General features: G+C 49.9%; 1 protein-coding gene across 1 annotated transcript in view; it reads right to left on the bottom strand.

Moving 5' to 3' along the window:
• The window catches only part of MOGAT2 (monoacylglycerol O-acyltransferase 2), a 53,656-nt gene extending 38,378 nt beyond the window's left edge, over positions 1 to 15,278 (bottom strand). The window contains exon 1 of the mRNA XM_014601497.3: positions 15,072 to 15,278. Within this exon, the coding sequence (XP_014456983.1) occupies positions 15,072 to 15,165 (94 nt within the window). The 5' untranslated portion in view covers positions 15,166 to 15,278. The remainder of the gene's footprint in view (positions 1 to 15,071) is intronic.
• Between the last annotated feature and the right edge of the window lie 5,853 nt (positions 15,279 to 21,131).

Genomic DNA, 21,131 nt, shown 5'->3' with positions numbered 1-21,131 from the left:
GTGCATGGTGGTGGTTGGAGCGCGGCAGTGGCAGCGGGAGTGCGGTGGTGGTAAGCAGGGGAGCTCCTGCAGACACCGCTGGCACTGGTGGCAGCAGGGGGGTGGCGAACGCCAAGCAAGGGTTGGCAACCACCCGCAGCCACCACCAGCAGCATCGGCGGTGCCCAGCAGGGATCGCAGACCGCCCGTAGATGCCACCAGCAGTGTTGGTGGCAGGGTGGTCAGCAGCACCTTTTTGTAGGGGGTGCACCGCCACTCTCAGGGGGTGCACATGCACCTGCATGCACCCCCTACACATTGCCCCTGGGTGTTATACTACTATTGCCACCTCTGTGTGCATCTCTGGCACTGGGCCCTCTGGCACCTCTGTGTCTGCCCCCCTCTGGCGCTGCGCTTTCTGGTCCCTGTAGCTGTGCCCCTCTGGTGCTGGGCTCTACACAATAGGGTGTCCCATCCGCTGGGCACTAATGAGGCTTCCTCCTCCCTTTATAGCCTCATCCCAAAACCACCGGTGCAAACAATAACACAAGCATAAGCCCCTGGGCTACAACACAACGATAACAAGGGCAACGGTGTTCTGCCCCTTTAAGAAGGCAAAACTTCCACCCTAGGATAGTGCATCTCCTAGCCCCAGGTACCTTGTAGGCTCTTGGAGCCTTCGTCCTTCTAAGCAGGCAACCAAACATCTCTGGGTAGCTCTCTTATGCCAGGCTCCTTCCCTTGGCAGTCTCCAGAGTCACAGTGAACCCTGCTAGCTCCAGCCCTGAGCTTATATGTCCCCAGGACCCTGCCTCCTTCTGGTCATCTGGCCATCTACGAGTGCTGACCAGTTACCCCATTAGGATGTGGTTCAGGCAACCTGCAGCTGGGGAGCTCTGCTTAGCCTGCAAGGCTCCCTGGCCAGGCTGCTTCAGCCCTTAAAGGAGCAGGCACATCTTAGTGCCCTGCTACAAATAATCGTCCCCCAGAGAATGCATCTGAAGCATTGCTTCGGACTGATCATTGGAATAGAAAACTAACAGGCAGGCCAGCTTCTGAGTAGAGAGACCACATTCATGACAACAGCCCCTCTGATTATTAGAGATCCTCTATAATAGTCTATCATTATAATAAATAATAGATTATAATATTATCGTTGTGATAGATTGTATCTACTATATCTATAATCTAATAGAGATACTCTATTACAGATAACAGGCCCAAACATATCTTCTGGGTATTTAGTCATGTGAGCAATCACTGGACCTGTTTATAAGGCTAAGACCTGGCAGAAAGTGTGATGAACACCATGAGAGAGATTCTTCAAAGTGCTGGTGTGGGCTGTGGGCTCCCCCAGAAGCTGGGGTGTTTGAAGACATGGACCCTTTGCTTTTTATTTGCTGTCTGCTAGATCTTCACCCATGCAGCAGCACCATTTTGCATTCACTTCAGATGTGACCTATTGCGGGAGACACTCACAGCTCTCTTTAAGACTTTCTACTAGTTCATGTTGGCTTTTCTTTTGGTTTGGATAGCAGACATCTTCACCAGTCTGCAGCTGCTGTCTTTGTTGCCAGTCAGCGTGACTGCAGAGCCTTATACATGCTGAGCAGGTTGCTGTATAATAGGGGTGGGCAACACGGCAGATCTGGCTGGTGGCCAGACTCCATTTCCCAGCAGCCCCTGCCCACATTGCTGTGGCTAGTTTCCATGGAGATCCCAGTAGCCAAGGTGCTGTGATAATGAGGGGCCAGGGTTTCCATGGAGACCGGCCCCAGCAGCACTGGCAGGGTGCGAGGCTGGGCAGAGAGCTGCTCTGGGGCTGGGACTGGGATCTTGCAACGGTGACAGTGTGGTCCGGAGCAGGGGCAGAGCTGTGATCTGCCTGCACGTCCCTATCAAGGGTGTGCGGGCAGCAGATGACGGCTGTGCCCAGCTCCGAACCACGCTGTCACTGATGCAAGATCCCAGCCTTGGAGCAGCTCGCTGCCCAGCCACGTGCCTTGCCAGCACTGCTGGGGTTGATCTCCAAGGAAACCTTGGCCTTGCGCTGTCACAGCCCCACTACTGCTGGGGTCTCTGTGGAAACTGGCCACAGAAACACAGGTCCAGCATCATGGTCCAGACCTTGCCTGCCTCTGCTGTATAAGCACTGACAAACCAGACTGCTTCCACCAGTGTGAATATACGTGGCTCTGGATTAGCACAAGTATTTTGCAACCTGTTATATAATCCTCTTTATATTCGAAAGGGCGTCCCAAAATTTCCTAGGGTTGGCAGAAATGCTCACATGTGCAACATCTTAATTGCACCACAAAGGATGAACACACCCAGGCAGGCAGCTCACATACAAAACTATACCTGCTTTCCATACATGTGGCGAGCACATTGAACTCAGTGGGAATATTGTACAGAGCTCCAGGCTGGAATAATCCAGGACCTTTCACCTGGCGGTGTTCCTTTAAAACCTGGATATCTCATTTTGCAAATGACCTCTTGTGACTCAGGTGCAGAAAGCAGTTGTAACACTAGGGGAACATTTTGCCCAAAGCTAAATGAGACTCTAGGGACCAGCTGATGTACAAAAGCTCTAGATGGAGAACACAATCAGCTGCATTCTTCCTAACGCGCCAGTGAGCCATGTAAACAAATCTGCTGCAAAATTGTGTAATATCTAATTACCTTTTTTTCCCTTTATGATTACAGTGTGCAAAGCTCAAAGTACATGTTACAAGAAAGCAGTATTGTTCCTGGCTAGATTCAATTGTTGATCAGCAAAGCGAGACTTTAATCTTGCAATTACCACTTTCTGATTAATGTTTCTTCAGCTCTCCATCTCTCATTTTGTAATGGGAGATTGCGGCAGAGCTGGGGCTGGGTTTCATTAAATTCCACTTCTGTGTAAACAGCAGCCTGTTTTACTGGGTCGGATGCAGGCATTCAGTTTGGGCGTGGATTTTAAGCCTTAGAGCCATCTTGGTGGCAGTGGATGTAAGCAGAGAAAACAAGATGTTTTTTAGGGTTTGATCTTGCTAGCTGTGTGCTGGCCAGAATGAAGTCACTGCCCCAGTTGGAGACACAAAGACACGATCCCTACAGGAATCAGGACTCGTGGTAGAGGTGATATTTTTTATTAGACCAACTAAATTTGTGCCCCAAAAAATCTTTAATTGCAAGCTTTTGGGCACAAACACGCTTTTTCAGGCACAGGAGAAGCATATAAAATATATAACCTGCATATAAAATGAACTGTTCCAAACAGGAGATTTTACCACATCTTCAGCTCTCCTATGAAATATGAACTCTCATTTCTACCCAGGAGAACTTTTACAATCTTTTCTCTGATGTCCAAAGAAGGGTGTTTGTGCCTGAAAGCTTGCAATTCAAGACGTATTTATTTTTTTCAAAAATCTAGTTGGTCTAATAAAAGATATCATCTCTACTATGAGTTTTGATTCCTTTTGCCTCTAGACCAATACGGCTACAACCTGGATAACCGATCCCTACAAGGGCTCTTCTGTTGAATTTGGAAGGTGGGAATGGTGCTGCGCCTGGTAGGGAAGTAAAGCAACGATGCTGTTGTATGGTATGTGTTAGAGAGAGAACATCGCAGAGCCAGGTCTCTGCTTACTACCGGGATATCAGAGACATGGGAAGTTCATTCAGCACCTGGGGCAGGTATACTGACCTGTGTAGAGTGGGGAGGGGAGAAGGGAAGTCTTACCTGCCTGGGCTCTCTGCACAGGAAAGGCAGCTGCTACTGTAGCCAGTGCTTCTATTCTTCCACTCATCTCCTCCCCACCCCTGCAACCCAGATGAGCTGCTGAGGCAGACACATAATGGAGAGGGGACTCTGCGATCTTGCCTATACATCCTTGCTGATGCTAGATCTAAGCTAGCCACTGGTACTTGCTGCTATACTGCATGCCAGTCACTAGGGTTTAAATCCCAGCTCTGGAATCAGTCCTGACTCCAGTTTAAATCCTGGCTCCAGGCATGTCAACAGGTCACTAGACTGCGTCACTGCTCCAGCCTTGGCCTGGCTGGGATTCCTTTACCTGGTGCTGTCTAGGATAGTCGTCTGAGGTTACTGTGATCTCTAAGTGGGTTATCACCTGGTCATATAGGAGACATCACTGTGATCCTGACCCATTGGCTAGGGACAGCAATTACACATAAACCGGTATAAGTGATCGGAAACTGGTTCAAATCTGTAGCACAACAGAAGTTCAGCACACATAAACTGTTTCAAAATGACCGAAACCAGTTTAAGATAAACCTGGATGGATGTAGTGTCAGACTTAACTGGTTTAAGTTAAATTGGTCTATTGAACTTCTGTTCCAAATCCCCTCCAGTTAATGCAAAGTCCCCCAATATCCCAGGATGCTTTGTACCTCCTCTGCAACCCCTCCCCTTAAAGGGTGGGCAGGTAAGCCTTGGCTCAACCTGTCTGTTCCAGCCAAGCAGGGTGGTGTGCCCTAGCGCCCCCCAGCTTCTGGCCTGGGCCCACTGCAAGCATGTGGCTGCATTTCTGGAATCAACAGTGAATGTCTGTTCACTTGCTTCTGGGTTCAATCTACGCAGCTTAGACTAACCTGCGAAGATTGAATTGATTCAGCCTCCGGTTTTTTGACTGTCTCTACTTGTCCACCATGGGTAGGGCAGGTTTGAGCATCTGGTCTGAGCCTGTTGCCTCTCGAAGGGTTTTGTGCAGTGTTGTGCTGGAGGCTTGAGATGGATCCCTGGGTCCTTAGTGAACCAGTTGGTGGTGTCTGCCTGGGCGGGGGGTGCATAGGTGGAGGGAAATGGCTCTGCTCTGACTATACTGTAATCTCTCTCCATTTTCTGTATAGCTGTGTAGGTGTCCCTGAACAAAAGCATCCCCACTGAGGGACTACTCAACCTGGTTTCCACGGCAGTCAAGAGGGTTACTGCTTGTTCCTGAGCTCCTGATTAAATCCTGGTTTTGGTTGCACATGAATAGAGTCCATGCAAACAAGAGCAAAGTTTGGACTGGAACATGTGCTCCCAAAGACCGTGATAAACTCATGTGACGCCCACCCCCTTCCCTCCATGCCTGTAAGGAGAGAAGGGGCCTGGACTGGGCACGAGGAAGAATGATAGCTTTTGCATTGGGAACCTAACACTTGTCAGCTCTCTTCTCTTCCTCTCCTGTCTTCTACTTTTCAAAGCTTCCTGGTACCTTTTTAGAAGCAACTCAGCTGAAAGGAGAGACCTGAGGAGACATTGGATGTTAGTCAGGGAGCTAATCGCTTTGTGGCTGAGATCTTGCCTGATAGACAATACTGCAGAGAAGATGCATCAGGAAAAAGATGGGACTTGAAATAGCCCATCTTGGGAGATGTCCAGAGGGTTTTGGCTGGGCTGGGAGAACCATTAGTACGGTGGTTCTCAGTCTTGTTAGACTTGTGGCACCCCACGGAAAATGCCAGCTCTTAGTTTTCACTTTTTTTTTGACTACAGAAAAACAATAGAGCAGTTTTTCTGTTGCAAAGAACTCAGCAAGCCCACAGCTATGGATTCCTATTTGAAATCGCTGGGTTTATCTTGTGAATTATATTTGCAAACCTAACAGTGCATGGAAGGATCTCCAGGCACCCCGGGTACTGCGGCACCCTGGTTGAGAATCACTGCATTAGGAGAACAGGCTCTGCCATGACTTGACCAAGAAGTGCTGAGGCTCACAGTCATTATTTATTGGTCTCTCTAACCTTAACCCTAAATCTAACCCTAGGATATCCACAGAACCATATTCGAACCTTAGGGTGTAGGAAAGTTTTAGGTAGGAAGGAGGAGCTTGGGGTGAAGCTGGGGATGGCTTGGGCTGGGGAGTCTATCTATCAGCTATGGGAGATAGAGGAAGAAGGAGTGGACTGATGAGACTCATGTGGACAAAACAAGGCCCATTTTCCTTGGGGTTTAAACTGCTGCATCTCCATTTGACACCATTCTCATATCTGATCTCGTCTGTCCTACTGAATTTTCTTTACTCCACCAGTCCAAATCAATGGGGAGCTCTTCAGAGAAGCAAACTTAAAACAGTGATGGGATCAGATGGGATCAGCGGATCCTTTTTGCACGTGCCTGGGGCTTGTGCAAAAAGGATCTGCCCATCCTTCTCTTGTGAATCATGTTAACAGGTCCACCCACCCTTCCTTACTGGCATGAAAAGCTGATTTCTTGTACAAAAGATCTCCTTTGTGTGGGACACTGAAGCATTTACTCTTGGCCTGGAAAATGCTGGTGTTCCCCTTGCCTGATACATTCTGTAGAGCTGTGGTTTTCAACCTGTGGTCCTCAGACCCCCGGGGGTTTGCAGGCTATGTCTAAGGGGGTCTACGGAAGCTGACTACGATCAACCAGAAGTACACAAATACCCACACTTACAATTCAAAGGGGTCTGCGCCTCTGTTCAAAATTTTGTATGACTCTGCAAATGAAAAAAGGTTGAAAAGCACTGCTCTAGAGGGTCTAAGAAGCACAGGGGAAACAGCCAAGGAGCTCTGATGTATACAGTGCTATGCTGATTTTTTTCCCCCCTGCTAGCTGAAGACCTACTTCATTGTACCTGCAGTGCATATTTGCAGAGGGCTAGAAGGTTTTGAAAGTGCCATGGCAATATGACAGCCTAATTAAATTTTTTTTGGGGGGGTGGAGGGGGCAAGAATCTGCAATGGGTGTGGTTCATTAGAAAATGTCCTCTGAACCCACTAGATGACCTGAATTTTGCAGTGCTGGGGACTCCTGGTGGGACTGAATTGTCACCTAATCAGCTAGGGCAGAGCTCTGGGACTGCTGGCTCATCAGGCACAAGTGGCAATGGGACATGATTATAATGCTGCTCTGCTCCATTTGCTTAGCATTGTTTTTAAGAGAAGGGGGAGAGGAAGAAAAGCCGATGCTGCTTAGTGGTAGCAGCTCTACATGATTTCCCCTCCACCTCCACCTTCATTTGCAAATACCTGCTGCCATAATCCCCTCCACTCCCTCAACTCTGCCCCACAACCTGCAGTCCAGAAGTGGGGGAACCATGGAATAGTGAATGCATTAATCTCAGCAGCAAAGACCTCCCTAGCAAGGTGCAGTGCAAGTGGAATATGGAGCCGCTGTAATTCAGTGCATGAAGTCTTCCTAAAGCCGGTATGACGCCTGGCTCATTATTAAAAGCTCAATATGGAGATTCACGTCATTGTAACCATAGTAATCAGGCCCTTTGCTCTAGTCTAGGAGAACTGGGGAGCCCCTGCTGAAGTCTCAAACAAACGAAAGGATGTACCGTTGTGCACGGGGCAGGGTGAACCTGTGGAACTCACTGTCACAGGATATTGTGGAGGACGATAGGTACTAGGGACCTTGTGTGTATTACGTAGAAAATATTAAATCAGGTGGGCTTTGCAAAAAGTAGCAGGCTCCACAATTTTGGTGTGTTTGTTGCAAAAAAAATAATTAAATTACCAACAAGCCGAGAAAAGGCTGGTGCACCCTACAGTCTTGGAGCACGGCGGGGAGGGCAGGGCTGCTCACAGCAGGAGGTGGGGAGCCTACGGGCAACTGCATCAGGGCCCGTGGAGCCACCAGCGGGTGCATGCATCAGGGCAGCTGGCAGGGAAACGGCTAGGGCTGTAATGCACCTGCCACCAGCAACGGGCCGGGCTCCGTGGACCCTGGTGCAGCCACTTGCAGGCTGCCTGCCACAGCTGACCCAGGACCCAGGTGCAGCTGCTTGCAGCCTCCCTGCTTGGGGATGGCCCCAAATGGCAGCATAATTACCCTGAGGAAGCCCCGGGGAAGCCAGTAATCCAAGTTGAATAATGCATGGATTAACTGCTTTCCCAAATTTAAGCAGGGTAATTAAGCCATGGTTTTGGGCCACCTGGCAATCTGCAGCGAGGGGCGGGACTGCCAGGGCCCCTCAGCCAATCAGATTCATGATGGAGTGTCCCGGCACCCTGTGAAAATTGCAGCCGATCACGCAATCTGCCCACAAAATTGGCCGGCTGCCTCCTCAAGTTTGGTACACCCCTAATGACAGCGGCTACTGGTGGGCCAGGGAACCTGGAGGTGGGGCCCAGGGCTATGAGGCCCTCTGGCCATGGTTGTTAGCCTGGCTACCACCATCCCCACTACTACTGGTTGCCCAGCCCCCACCAGATCCGGATCCAGCCCCAGGGGCAGGAGGAATTTGACTCCTCTGCTCTACAGTATCCTCTGCTTATCACTGCTAGAGCCAGGGTGCTGAGCTGGATCAGCGCTGCTCATCCTTTTTTGCCCCACATGTCAGATAGGGCCAGCCGTGACCTGGCCACGTGGGTCCACCACATGGATCCAGTGGCCCAGTGCTTGGGGACTTGGCAGTAGGGGAGGGGTGATGGTATGAATTGACCGTGCTCCCTCACCTCCAAATTTCCTCACCCATGGGGAGCCCCAGGGGCTGGATGCCATGGCTGCATGAGCTGCAATCATCCCGCAGGCTGTGGGTGGAGCACCCCGAGCTAAATGGCTTTTCTGTTTGACGTAGCGTGGGTGGTTAGTGAGCATTGCCCAGCAGTTAGGGGACCCGGGGTGAGGAGTTCACCCCTACTCCAGCCCCTTCATGGCAAGGGAAAGCCTGAACGGGCAAACAGAGGCTACAAAAGCCCCATGTCCTGCCGCAGAGGTATTTGGCTGGGGCAGGCACAGTGAAAGCAGCTGAGCCTGGCCTGTCAGGGGGTAGGAGCTCTCAGCACTGAAGAGACTGGGCAAGATAGCCTTAAAGCTTTCCTCCTCCTGAGCTGAAGCATAGCACAGTCTCACTCATTGGCTCTGCTACTGCCTCACTGTGTGACCTTTTGCAAGTTGCATGGCTCCCTCCAGGCTTCTCGTTCCCCAGCTCTCAAACAAAGGTGCTAATGCCCATCTGGGGTATCAAGGTGAGGGGCAGAGCTGCTGAGCGTTATGGTGGAAGGTGCTATAGAAGTGTCTTACTGTAGGCACATTATTAGGCCCAGCACCTAGCATGGGGCCTGCATAACTATATTTGGTATGGCAATGGGAGCACTTAATGAATTACGTGGTATGAGAGAGTAATTTAGGTTCTACGAGGCACTGTTAAGATGCCCCTTGATCCCTAGGCTCCTGTATCTACCACCCTGGACAGGAACAGAAGTTAATCATACATGAAACAGGAGTCATGGCCACTCCTAGCTGGTTTGCTTCAGACTCACTCTGGTGCATTAGTAGCTAGGATGCACACGGAGATGTGCCTTTGGCGGCAGTGTTGGCAGCCTGCGGATACAGGGGCTAAAGCCAGAAGCCAGGAGCCCAGTGCATTTTTGTCCCAGATCCTCTATGGGCCTGCAGAACAAGGATAAATACTTACTGGCAGAGATGACCAGACTAGAGTCAGCTGTGTGCTGCCTCAACAGCAGAGGAAGGGAATGAATTGGAGTAGGCTTGCGGTCCAAGCTGGGGTCTCTGCTGAGGATGGCTTAACGAGTCCTCTAATGGGTGAGGTGCAAACTGCTGAGCTTGGTGGGACTAGAACTGCTCACAAGTGTCTGAGATCCTCTTCTCCCCACCCCTGATCCCTGTGCTGTGTGAAGCAAAGGAAACTCCTGCTGTTCCCTGTCTTCACGTGCCCACTGTGCCAAGAGCAAATGTAAGCTGATTGGTGATGCAGATAATGTTATCCTCTGAATAAAGAGGTGGCAGCAGACTTTACCCCCGGAGCTGGCACAGCCACTCAGGTCGGACAGCCATGCTCATGCACTGAGCTAGCCAGCACCCTGTCTAAAAACCGGGGGCCTCAGTGCCCCCTATTTCCCAGCTGCCCTGTTGGTTCATAACCCAGAGGCAGCAAAGCCGAGTGGCCTCTGCTCAGCTCTCTGGCTAAAGTATGTGCAGGTCCCTGTCCCTTCTAGGGACAGGCATTCAAAAAGCCCAAGCCTGAATCGATTCAATCTTTGCATGTTAGTCTAACCTGCAGAGCTTGAACCGGTTTGCAAGTTGATAGACGTTCACTTTTGAATCAAGAAACGCAGGCATATGCCTGCAGTGGCTCAGGCTAGAAGCCAGGGAGCACTAGAGAAAGCCCTCCCTTCCCTTCCACATGACTGCAAAGCATGCTGGGAAGCTGGGGGACTCTGATTTCACTTAAAATAGGAAGGTCTGGGACAGAAGTTGCATAAACTGGTTTTTCCCAGATCAGTTAAGTCTGATATTACATTCAACCAGGTTTATCGTCAACCAGTTTCGGCTATTTTGAAACTGGTTTACGTGCACTGAACTTATGTTCTGTTACAGGTTTAAACCAGTTCTGAACACTTAAACCAGTTTATGTGTAACTTCTGTCCCTAGCCCCGCTTGAGAGCTGTTACCTCACAGCTCAACCCAGAACTTTTGTGGTCTTGACACTAGCAGGACACTGCCAAGCTGTGCTTGCCGGGAGCCTAACTTGGTGAACTGGGAGGGTACGTAGGCATGCTGTCCTGGGGAATAGACAGCATTTCCCCATGCAGACCAGGCAGAAGGTTTTTGTGTGGCAATACTTTCCGCTCCGGAGATGCCCATTGCAGAAATCGAATGTCGAAACATTCATGTGCAATATTTTCCGGTACGTTTTTATTTTGATTTCTCTTTCAAATAAAAATGAATTATTTGGCTAAAACCATTTAAAAAATCCCAACAATTAAAATTTTTGGCTTAGTTCTGTGGGAAACCCACGTGATTGTCCTCATTCTGCTTTGGGACAAAAGGAAGGTCAAGGCTGGACTTTTCCATGGAACGGACCATGCTGTGTTTTGGTCCCTACGGATGGGTCTGCAGTCGCCCAGCAGAAGTTGCCAGGATTTATTCTGTATATTCACCCGTTCTAAAACTGACACATCTGAACTGGTTTTTGGTAGAGTCTCGCTCCTGATTTGGATCCATGGAAAGTGTGCGTGCTGATCTGGTAGGAACACCTTCTCTTAGGTCTGCTAAACAGCTCACTCTGTTACGAATGTGCTGTCAATGCCCCAGCACAGTGCAGGGCCTCAGGGCACAAGGATTTCCATACCTCGACAGATGTTAACTTGTTCGCTCCCAGGGAGGAAGGTTGAGATTATCTTTGCTTTACAAACTGGGGAGCAGAGGGACCTGCCCTGTCCGGGTTTCACAGAGCTGTGCCCTGTGCAGGGCTTTTATGGGGGAGAAGGAACGATGCCCGTATATGCCACCTTTCCAATCTTCACTCCCTAGCTACCGGGTACTGGTGTGGATTGAAGCAGCCTCTGGGTTGCTCTAACTTGTGCTGGTGATGCTTAAGCAGCGTTTTTCAACCTGTGGGTCGCAAGCATATAGGAAGCTGGGGAGCTGGGGCCTGGGGGCAAGGAGCAATGGGTCGGGAGTGAGGGGCACCGCCAGGCCCAAGGGGCTGTTTTCTACTTAAACTATTTATTGGGTTGGGACTGGCCATTGATGTTTACAAATGGGTCCTGGTACAAAAAAGGTTGAGCACGCCTGGGTTAGACTAGATTCTGGCAGGCATTGAACGTACCCACAAGCTATGGCTGTCTCAGCTCAGCACCTTCCCCCAGAGCGGGGGAGGGCAGATTAGCAGCAACTTGAGGCACCTTGGGTACTGCCAGCATCACATTAGGAGCTCAAATCTGGCCTGGGGCATCGAGTTCAATAAAGTCACTCACAAACATAAGACCATAAGAAATGCCATTTACTGGATCCATCTAGCCCAGTCTCCAGTGTCACACAGGGGCAGAGAGGGGATGCTGAAAGGGAGAGCGACCTGGGTCTGACCAAGGTTTCTGCCCCTGTTCCTCTTTCACTTGCATCCCCCGGCATTTAAGGTCTGGGAAGCTCTGATTTCAAACAAAGCTCAGCTTACGCTTTGTCTGCAGGCCTGGATTTCCCATGGAGATCACTGCCTCCTGGCTCCTGGTGTCCCCTGCCCAAACAGCAGTGTCCAAGCCCAGGTAACAAGTTGCATTGACCAAATTAAGATCCCAGGTGAAATGGCTTGGTTTGAAGGACCAGGGCAAAATCAGGAGCTCTTGGGCACTAGTGTAAATCAGCACAGTCGAGCTCTTTTGTATCCACTGTTGACTTGGCCCCCAGGTCTCCGGTCTCCCAGAGCCATGTTCACGCCATCGGCAAACACATTCTCAATTAAACAGTACCCCTGTCTCATTTTCATCGGACCCTCATCTAACCTGCGAGGAGCGTTGCACTAGCAAGTTTGCCAGGCTCCTGAGCTCTCCACTGCTTCCTTTCCAGAGCTGTACTGTTTCCTTGGAAACTGCCTTTTTTTGTGTGTCTAACAAAAGAGCATTGCTGCTTGCTGATGGCACACACCAGGATCTTTTACAATGGTTGGCTGTGCTGCAGTTTTGTAGATGCTTGCAACATGAACATCATGCATTGTGGGGAGTGAGTCCCATTTTTACAGCTAACCCTGAGCCTGGGTCTATTTTTGACCAGCAACAGGGAAAGCCTTAGGGTGCGTGCAGATGAGTGTGATTGTGCAGTATGTGGCACTGCAAATGTGTTCGCAGTGCCACATATTGCACAGTCTGGTGTTCTCCATGCTGCAAGGGCAGGTTGCCCGTGCATGTGCTATGCCAGGTTTTTCTTCCACAGGTTTTTTTGACCCCTGGATATCCAGGGGTCAACCCCCCCCCCCCCCCCCCCAAAATGGAGCAATGCACACTCAGCCAGTGCACGCTGCTGAAAAGCAGAGCTGGCCCGCCCAGGCTCCATGCAGCAGAATGGCTGCGGCTGCAGCCCCAGGAGGCTCCCAGGTAAGGCTGCTGGCGCCAGCACAGTGCCTGCCCCAGCCTCCCCTACCCGACCCAGGGTAACTTGCCATGCACCAAAGTGCGCGTGACATGGACATTTCCTGGGGAAAAGATGCGGCAGCGCAAGGTGTGCCGCTGCTATTGTCCCTGGGGAAACAAATGTCCACGCACATCTGGACGCACCCTTAACGATGCAAAGTTGAAGTCACACTGGGCATGTCTACACGAGGCTGAGCTACTGTTCAGTAATGTGTCACTGTCTATGCATGCACGACATTTACTGCACAGTAAATTAGTCTAGTGCACAGTTAGTACCGTTAAATACAGGTACTGGATTAACTGTGCAGTAGCACTCGTGTAGACACTGACTGGGAGCAAATTTGCTCCCAGTCAGCTGCACCAGCAGGGGCCACAGGAGACGGGGGAGTTCTCTGTCCCCAGTCCCGGTGCTGCTCAGTTCCCAGCTTCTCCCAGGATCTGACCCCCACTGTCCCGGCAGCATGTGGCTCCTGGCTCCCCACAGGATGCAGAAGCCAAGGATAGCCAGGACTGGGGAGCTGTCTGCTTCCCCACTCAACTAGGGGTTTGCCAGCAGCTGCCCCAGGAGCAAAACAGGTCTCAGCCCCACCCTGCTGTGTGGGGAAGCCCCACTGGACATGGGACTCACTGGCAGATGCAACCCCCGATGTGCATGGGGCTGGAAGAGCTCTGCTGGCTGCAACGGCAGCTGTCTTTTGGCCCCGTGCACATCAGGACCCCTCCTGATGTGCACGGGGTTAGGAGGCAGCTGCCATTGCAGCCGACAGTTCTCCTCACCCCGTCCACTTTGGGAACAGCCCCCCGTGCCCTTGCCAGTCTTGGGCTAGCACCCCAGGGTGCCTAGAGCTCCCCCTGACTGTTGTACTGGGCTGCTCTCATTGGGTGCGTCCACACATGGTGTGGATGTTTGGTTCCCCTGGGACAACTAGCAGCAATGCAACCTGTTCTGCTCCTGGCTCAAGCTGCTGCTAGCTGTCCACAGCGAACACACAGTGGTGTGCAGCTAGTTACCCTAGGGTGGTAGGGGAGGCTGGGGCCGGTGCTGGGCTGGCTCCAGCAGCCATACCTGGGGTCCTGGGGGCCTCCTGGGGCTGCAGCAGTGGCAATTCTGCTGCTCAGAGCCTGCCTGGCAGCTGCAGCATGGCTACGAGTGGCCCGGCTCTGCTTTTGAGTGGCCAGTGCTGTCCCTAGGTGTGCTGGTCCACTTTTTTTCTCCATGTGTTTTTTTGACCCCTGGATATCCAGGGGTCAAAAAACCCTCTCTGCACTGCTTCCTTGCAGTGTGGTGAACACCTGAATGTGCGGTATGCGGTGCCATAGAAGTGTCTGCGGAGCTAGTACTGCACAGTCACGCTCATTTGGACACGGCCATTGGGAGCAGGTTTGCTCCCAACAGGGTGCGTGTGTAAACACGCTCCCAGGGAAGGCTTACTGCACACTATTTTACTACACAGTATTTTACTGTGCAGTAAGCCTATATCACATTAAGAGAAGAGCCCATGTAATCCCTCCCACAGAAATTAGCCTCAAAAAGATGCTAAATCAGAAGCAAGAGCTTGACCCAGCACAGGCGCTCAGGCAGGGGAACTTCCCCAAAGTCCCTGTGCTTAGTTTGAGAGTTTTAATGAAATGAAGTGGAAACCCAAATGAGATGGAGCCACACAAGCAGGTCTCCGTAAATAGGGTGAATCTCTGTCTTTGCATTTGGTAGAGGATAAACACCAAAAAGGGAGGAGGGCCCATGCAGGCAAGGTACTCCTAATGGCACCTGTGTGCTGGGTTATCCGGGCACTGAGCACAGATGAAGATTAGCATCACTTCTGGTCTTAAAACTGGAGTTCCCAATGTTCTGAATTTCTCTTCATTCGTGCGTGTGTACGTGCGTGTGTGCGTGCACATGCACCTCTCACCTTTCATGATGGCTTCTTAAGATCATGAATGTTTCAAGTCTGGTAAGGGCACAGTTTAGTAGGGAAAAATTCTCCTGGCCCCATGCCATTTGCTCCGTGTAAAAGTATCTTGCTCTTGCTCTATAGTGAGTGCAGCACAGGAAAGCACTGCTAACTCTGGGGTGTGAGTTCTAATCCAGCCGTGCTAAAGACCAGCTGTCAAATCTTTGGTGAAACCTTACTATCCTTTTTTTGCCTCCACTACCCACCTCTGTAATAGCCCTTCTGGTTCTGCAAGGTGCCTACACATAGTGCTTTCCCCCTGCGGAGGAGCATCTTTTTCACACGTATTGAAAAAAAAAAGCCTCTTACCTAGGAACAAGAAGCTGAAGATCCATTGAAGTACTGCAGCGGTTTGAAACCTTCTCTTCAAAGGAATAGAGAGAGGGGCAAATTGAATCTTCATTTTGGACTGATGAGGCAGCTTGACAGGCAGAGGGCAGTCCTGAAGTGAGAGTGGCAGAGGGCAAAGTCTTCCTCCTGCTTTTACCCAACTTCACAGCACAGTGGGTTGTGCAACACCCAAGGCGTCTGGACAGCTGGGAGGCTAGTGAGCAAACCCCGCCTACTCTGGGAAGGAGGGGAAGGGTGTTATCTGAGCTGTGTGGGTGGTTGTGATTTACAGTGACTTTGAGGCAGCCGGGTGGAAGTTGGAAGCAGGCTTCTCTGAGGATACGGCTCTGACCTTTCATTTGTGCATGTCTGGGAGCTCTTGGCAGCTCTTCTGCTTCTAGGAGATATGTCTGGAGCCTGCACACACACAATCCAGATGTGCCCACAGACTCTCTCGCTTCCTGCTTCACACAATACTCCTTGCACAACTAAGGAATACTTGTTTTTTTTCCCCCTTGCCTTACAGCAGGGGCAAGCACAGCCAGGGCCATTGTCAGTACTGTAAAGGTCTCTTGTGTTGGCAGACTGTATAGCAGAGAGACCCATGCCCAAGCCTCCTCCAGCTGTGTTGTTCTGCAGCCATTTAGTTCTTGTTTGAAAAGACAAGGCAAAGGCAATAAAGAAGGGCTGGACCATAGTCCAAGGGTGATGATGGCTTTTCAAGGGGAGAAGGGAAGGGCTTTGTGATGGAGTGATTTTGTGATATAAAGCGTAATATAAAAAACCTTTGTCTTAAGTATCCTAAGTGCATTGTTTGTGTATGGGGGGATGAGTGTGTGTGTGGAAATAACCCAAGGAGTAATTTAAACAGCCCAGAGAGGACTCTAAAGTGAGCCAATTACAGTGTTGTAACAGGCAGCATCTTATGTGTGTTGGGTGGGGGGAGCTGACCCCATCCCTTACACCAGAGCATGCATGGGATGAGTGTGTGTGTGTGTGTGTGTGTGTGTGTATGTGTGCGCGTGCATGCAGACATGGCTCTTCGGGTAAATCTGATATGTGCGCATGCATGCATATGTGTGTGTGCGCACATGCATGCATGAGTGCGTGCACATGTGTGCATGTGTGTGTGTGTTGGGGAAGCAGAGAGAGAGGGATCAATACATAAAGCTCCTAGGACCATGAGAGAATTTCTCACCACTTCTTATTAAAATGGTGGGTGGGTCGAAGTGCTGTTGTAGCTGTGATGGTCCAGAAAACTGTCTGAGAGGCAAGGATTTTTTGGTGGTATCATTTATTTGACCAGCTGTATAGTTGGGAGGACTGTTGGACAAGCTTTCAGGCATCAAGTGCCCTTCTTCAGGTGACAGAGAAACCTTTTCAAAAGAGACCTTGGACACATTGGGGTATAACTGTGACCAGAATACAAAAAAAAAATGCTTCTAGAAGAGAATAAATTAAGCAATAATTGAATCCCTTTAGTAAATCATCCATTGTGCATGCGGGGCACAATTACTTCCTGTAACTCAGCAATTGAAAAAAATGGCTATAGCCAAAGGACAAAAAAAACTCAGCAATAAGGAATTGGAATCAATACATATAATGGCCTCTCCCCTTTCAGCTTCTTGATGAGCGTGTAAGGTCGATAAAACAGGTACATCGCTGTAGGAGATACAACGCCCAACAGATTTTTTGTGAGAGATGTGGTTCTCCTAAATGGCCCGAAAGAATGCAGCAGCTGGAAATCTTGTTTAAACACCCTGGTTAAACCTCCCTCCCCAAAGTCACTTCTGTGCAGACACCTCTCTTGCTTTCAGACTATTTTTCTGTCTCGTTTGCCTGAAATGTTGTCGTGCCATTTCAGGAAGACAAATGAGGCTTTTAATTGTTTAGACCCTGTTGCTTGGATACAGACTGGTTCCTGGTGACAAGCCTATAGCCTATAGCCACTTCCAAAATGGAAAGGGGAGAGAGTATGAGTCAGAGCCAGTGCATGCAGGGAGCTGGGAAAGGAAAGTTGATGCTTGTCTCGCACCGAAGCCCTGTGCTTCCCTGGATGTGGTGCAGTAGGGGACAGAGTTGCTTGCTAGATCTGGACCTCTACTGGGTTTTCTCCTTTTGCATAGAGCCATGGAGGCCACACCAGCCCTGGCATTGCATCGCCCCTACAGAGCTGTCACCAGTCGCAAGGTGGAGAGACCGGGAGATATGCTGAGACACCACTGCTAAAACCCCAGTGCATCAGTTGGGTGATGCTGTCCACTGGAGAGTGAGGATTTCTCTGGCTTCCCGTTATTTCTAGGTGATGGCTCCATTTTGAGGTTTATAGTCGCAAAGGACCTTGTGGTATTTCCTCACTACAGCTTCCACTGATGCTGCTGCTCTGAGGCCAGGTGGTGATGGCCTATCTCAACTCTGCTTTGGGGGAAACTCTCCACTTGAATGTGCACAGGCGTGGGACCCAACCCACCCAAAGAGCTCTGTGGCCAAGAGCCACATGGGCTAGAAAAGATCGCTGCTTCAGAGAGCTTCCAAGCTAAATGAAGGATACGTATCGTACCATGTTGTCCTACCCGAGTCCCATGTTTTTTTGTCCACAGGCCTATTTCAAGATATAATTTAGACCCTGCGATACCTCACCATGAGATTGCTCCTTTCCTCCTTGGAACTGGAGCTGACCCCTCACTTACTGGGGCAAAAAATGCCCAGCTGCATACAGCTAGAAAAGTGTCTGGGTGGTCAGATAATAATGTATATGTATATATTTTCCCAACCTTTGATTCTACTTCTACCCATATTTCTGGGCTTCACCGTATATGCAGAAGGCTAATAAACTCAAGTCCTGGAGGACCAAGAGGAAAAGCAAATTCCTGAGTCGAGCATTAAGGAAAAAACCTTTCCATTGGCTCCTACCTGCTTACTGGTTTCAATCAGAGTTAGGCCCCTAAAAACCTTCGAGCATCCAGGCTGAAGGGACTTGCCCGGAGTTACGCAGGAAGTCTGTGCAAAGTAGGAAACCTCCTCCTAACCGTCTACCACTCACACTAATGGCAAACAAATGGATTTTCCATGCTTGAGAGTTGTCATCTAAGCTCCCTGATGCTCCTGCTTTTGGATAGCAAAGACAGAGCTTGTTAGACGGAAAAAATAAGGAACAATCAACTGTATAAATGCACAGATTTCTACTCCAATTCAACATTCAGATGCCACAGGTCCTGTCGTGGGTAAACGGCAGTAGTCTGAATAATAGGATCTCAAAAATCTTGGGGGAAAAATGATTCTCCTCTCCCCTTCTCCTGCCCCTGCTTGGCCAGCTCTACATCCATAACAAAAAATAATCAAGCAGATGAACATTGCACTGTTGCTATTCCCTTATTGTGTGGCAGTGCCGAACAACACTCAGTGTGCAGCTTCAAAGACAAAGACTTGGCAACAAAGGTAGTGACCGTTGGTAGGGTCGCCATAACCATCACTAGCCACTTTCTGAATTCAGAAATTAAGATCTTAATTTAAATCAGGGTCCGTATTAAGTAAGTGCTTTCTTACAGTGCTTAGGGGGGCGAAGAAAATGGATATGCTAGACTATACAAGAGTGCCCTTTGGACACATTGTGAAATTACTCCATAATGCAGGTTGCAATATAGTGTAGATAGATTTTTTTTTCCTGGAACAGCTTGAGTCAGCGCTTTGGTCCTTGGAACATGATCACTCTCAGCAGTAGCCAAATGGTTTATCGGGAGCCGTCAAAGTCCTTGGCTGGAGGAGATGCAGGGTCACGTGAGCTCTGCCGCTTCATGTGTGCGCAAGAACTGGGAGCTCCTTCTTGCCCCATTGCACCATCGTGCCCCCAGCCAAAAGCCGGCTGCAGTTATCGTGGTGGTTTGCACAGATGGATTGTTCTGCTGCTGAGGAATCTGCACGGCATGGAGGTGAGGCTAGGACATGCACATTGCACTGGACTTTTTATCTTTTATCAGCTAGTACAAGATGCGCTGTGCCACCCTGTCACACAAAACTACCGAGCCATGCTGATGTGGTGCATTTCTGCCCCGTGGCCAAGAAAAGACCATCATGAGTTGCCAGAATAAGGACCTCGATGATCAAAATATGGCTTCTATTAATGTCATTAGCAGCCACACTGTCCCCTTGGCATCATTTGAATCCTCTCCCCAGAGAGCCACTATCTGAGTGTGTCCAGAGCCACTAGCCCAGAATTATGGGACGCGTGATGCAATGTCACAATGATGTATTCAGACGAAATAATGATGTATTCAGATATCACAATGGTGTATTCAGATGTCACAATGATGTATTCTGGTTAAACCTACTGTCACAAGAACCCTCCTTAGGAATCAGGGCTAGGCTTCAAGTCAGATGCCTGCACACAGCCCAAAATATTGAACAGTCAAGGGCCAAAACATGACGTCGTAAGTGGAGGCATCACTGAGAGGTTGTGACTGCTTGACGAGTGAGATTGTCAAGCAGGGTGTAAGTGGCAATAGCATTTATCAGCTCCTAGAAAAATGTAAAATATAGCTGCCTCCTAACGGTCAAGGAATTACCGATAAATGACAAAAGTGCAGAGTAATTCCATGTGATTACCTGAGCTCTACAGGACGCAGAGTGATATTTCTACAGCGGTAGCCACAGGTCCTTGATTGTGGTGTTGCGCCGAGAGGAGGCTCCCATTACAACACTCCTGAAGGTGTCAGAATACATATGTTTCTATTGAGTGGGAGTTAATAACCGCTCTTTGTATTACAGTGCCATCTAAACGTCTGTGGCCCAGGTGTGGGAAGGGAGCCACATTGCACTGGGAGCTGTAGAAAGGCACAGGAGGTGTGAAGAGATGATCCTGGTCATTTAGCTCCCTTCTTTGCTGACTAATTATCAGCAGACTGAACTTGTTTGTCAATAATTGTCCAACAGTTGCTTTAGGGGGAATTATTTTGCAAGTTTTGCTTGCAAGCAACTCGCTGCTCCTGCGGTGCTTCTTTCAGGAGGTGCTCAGCACTTGATGGCATTAGCTCTGTGTGATTGATTGCTTCAGCTGTGTTTAAGAAGCACGAAGTTAAACCTTGATCACTCAAGGGGCTTCTACACCAGTGTTTCTTGACCCATAGGTCACGACCTAAAAATGGTTCGCAAGAAGATATGCAAGGGTCATGAACAAACTTTAAAAATAGATTCTCCTTTAAAGGAGTAAAATGTAGGAAACCGTGGCTTTTCCCTTGCAGGCTGGCAGAGTCCCAGCCTGCAAGGGGCTGCTTGGGGTGCTTGGGGCTTCTTGGGGCAGCAGGTTAGGAGTGAAGGGCACTGGGTCAGGACTGGCCATCGATGTTTACAAAGGGGTTCTGGTACAAAAAAGGTTGAGAACCACTGAGTCAGGCAAGGAGCTGCTGCTTGGGTCAAGGCAGCAAGTACAATATGTGTTATAGCCGAGAGAGCTTATTGTTTTGTTACAGTGGTTTGGGGAAGGGACTGTCAGGGGAGGTTGGAGGTCCCAGTGCTACCTGAGGGCATGTGATTGTCTTGAGCCCTGCCAGAGGGCAGGGGATTGATTGCACTTGAGAACAAGGGAAAAGAAGAAGCTTAATGTAGCCCGAGACCAGACAGAGCCAAGGGATCCACGTGGCTGATGAGGATGGAGACAGAGCTAGGTGGACCATGTCCAAAGAGGGGAGGAGACTAGGATCAGGGGCTCACAGCCCAAGAGGCGTGGGAACTACAGAGGGCTAATCAGCCCAGCCCATGATGGGCAGAGAGAGAGTGCCAGCGAGCTTGCAGTGCGAAAGGGGCAGAGACTGAACAAAAGTATAGAGGCCTGAGGAGGACAGACATTGGACTGGGGCTAAGACTGATTGAAATAAATAACTGGTATCATCTGCAAGGCATGGACATGGCTGTAGGGGAGGTTGAAGGCTGTAAATAGCCCATAAGGCAGGGCTAGGCAACTATTTGGGCCAGAGGGCCACTTAGGGAGTTTGAGTGAGCTGTTGCAGAGGAAGGGGATGCTGACCCAGCTCACAACCTAACCTT

This window comes from Alligator mississippiensis, chromosome 1 (genome assembly GCF_030867095.1).
Source record: "Alligator mississippiensis isolate rAllMis1 chromosome 1, rAllMis1, whole genome shotgun sequence".
NCBI classification, from domain to species: domain Eukaryota; kingdom Metazoa; phylum Chordata; order Crocodylia; family Alligatoridae; genus Alligator; species Alligator mississippiensis.
Note: the sequence above shows the minus strand (reverse complement) of the source record. Positions and strands in the feature narration are given on the sequence as shown.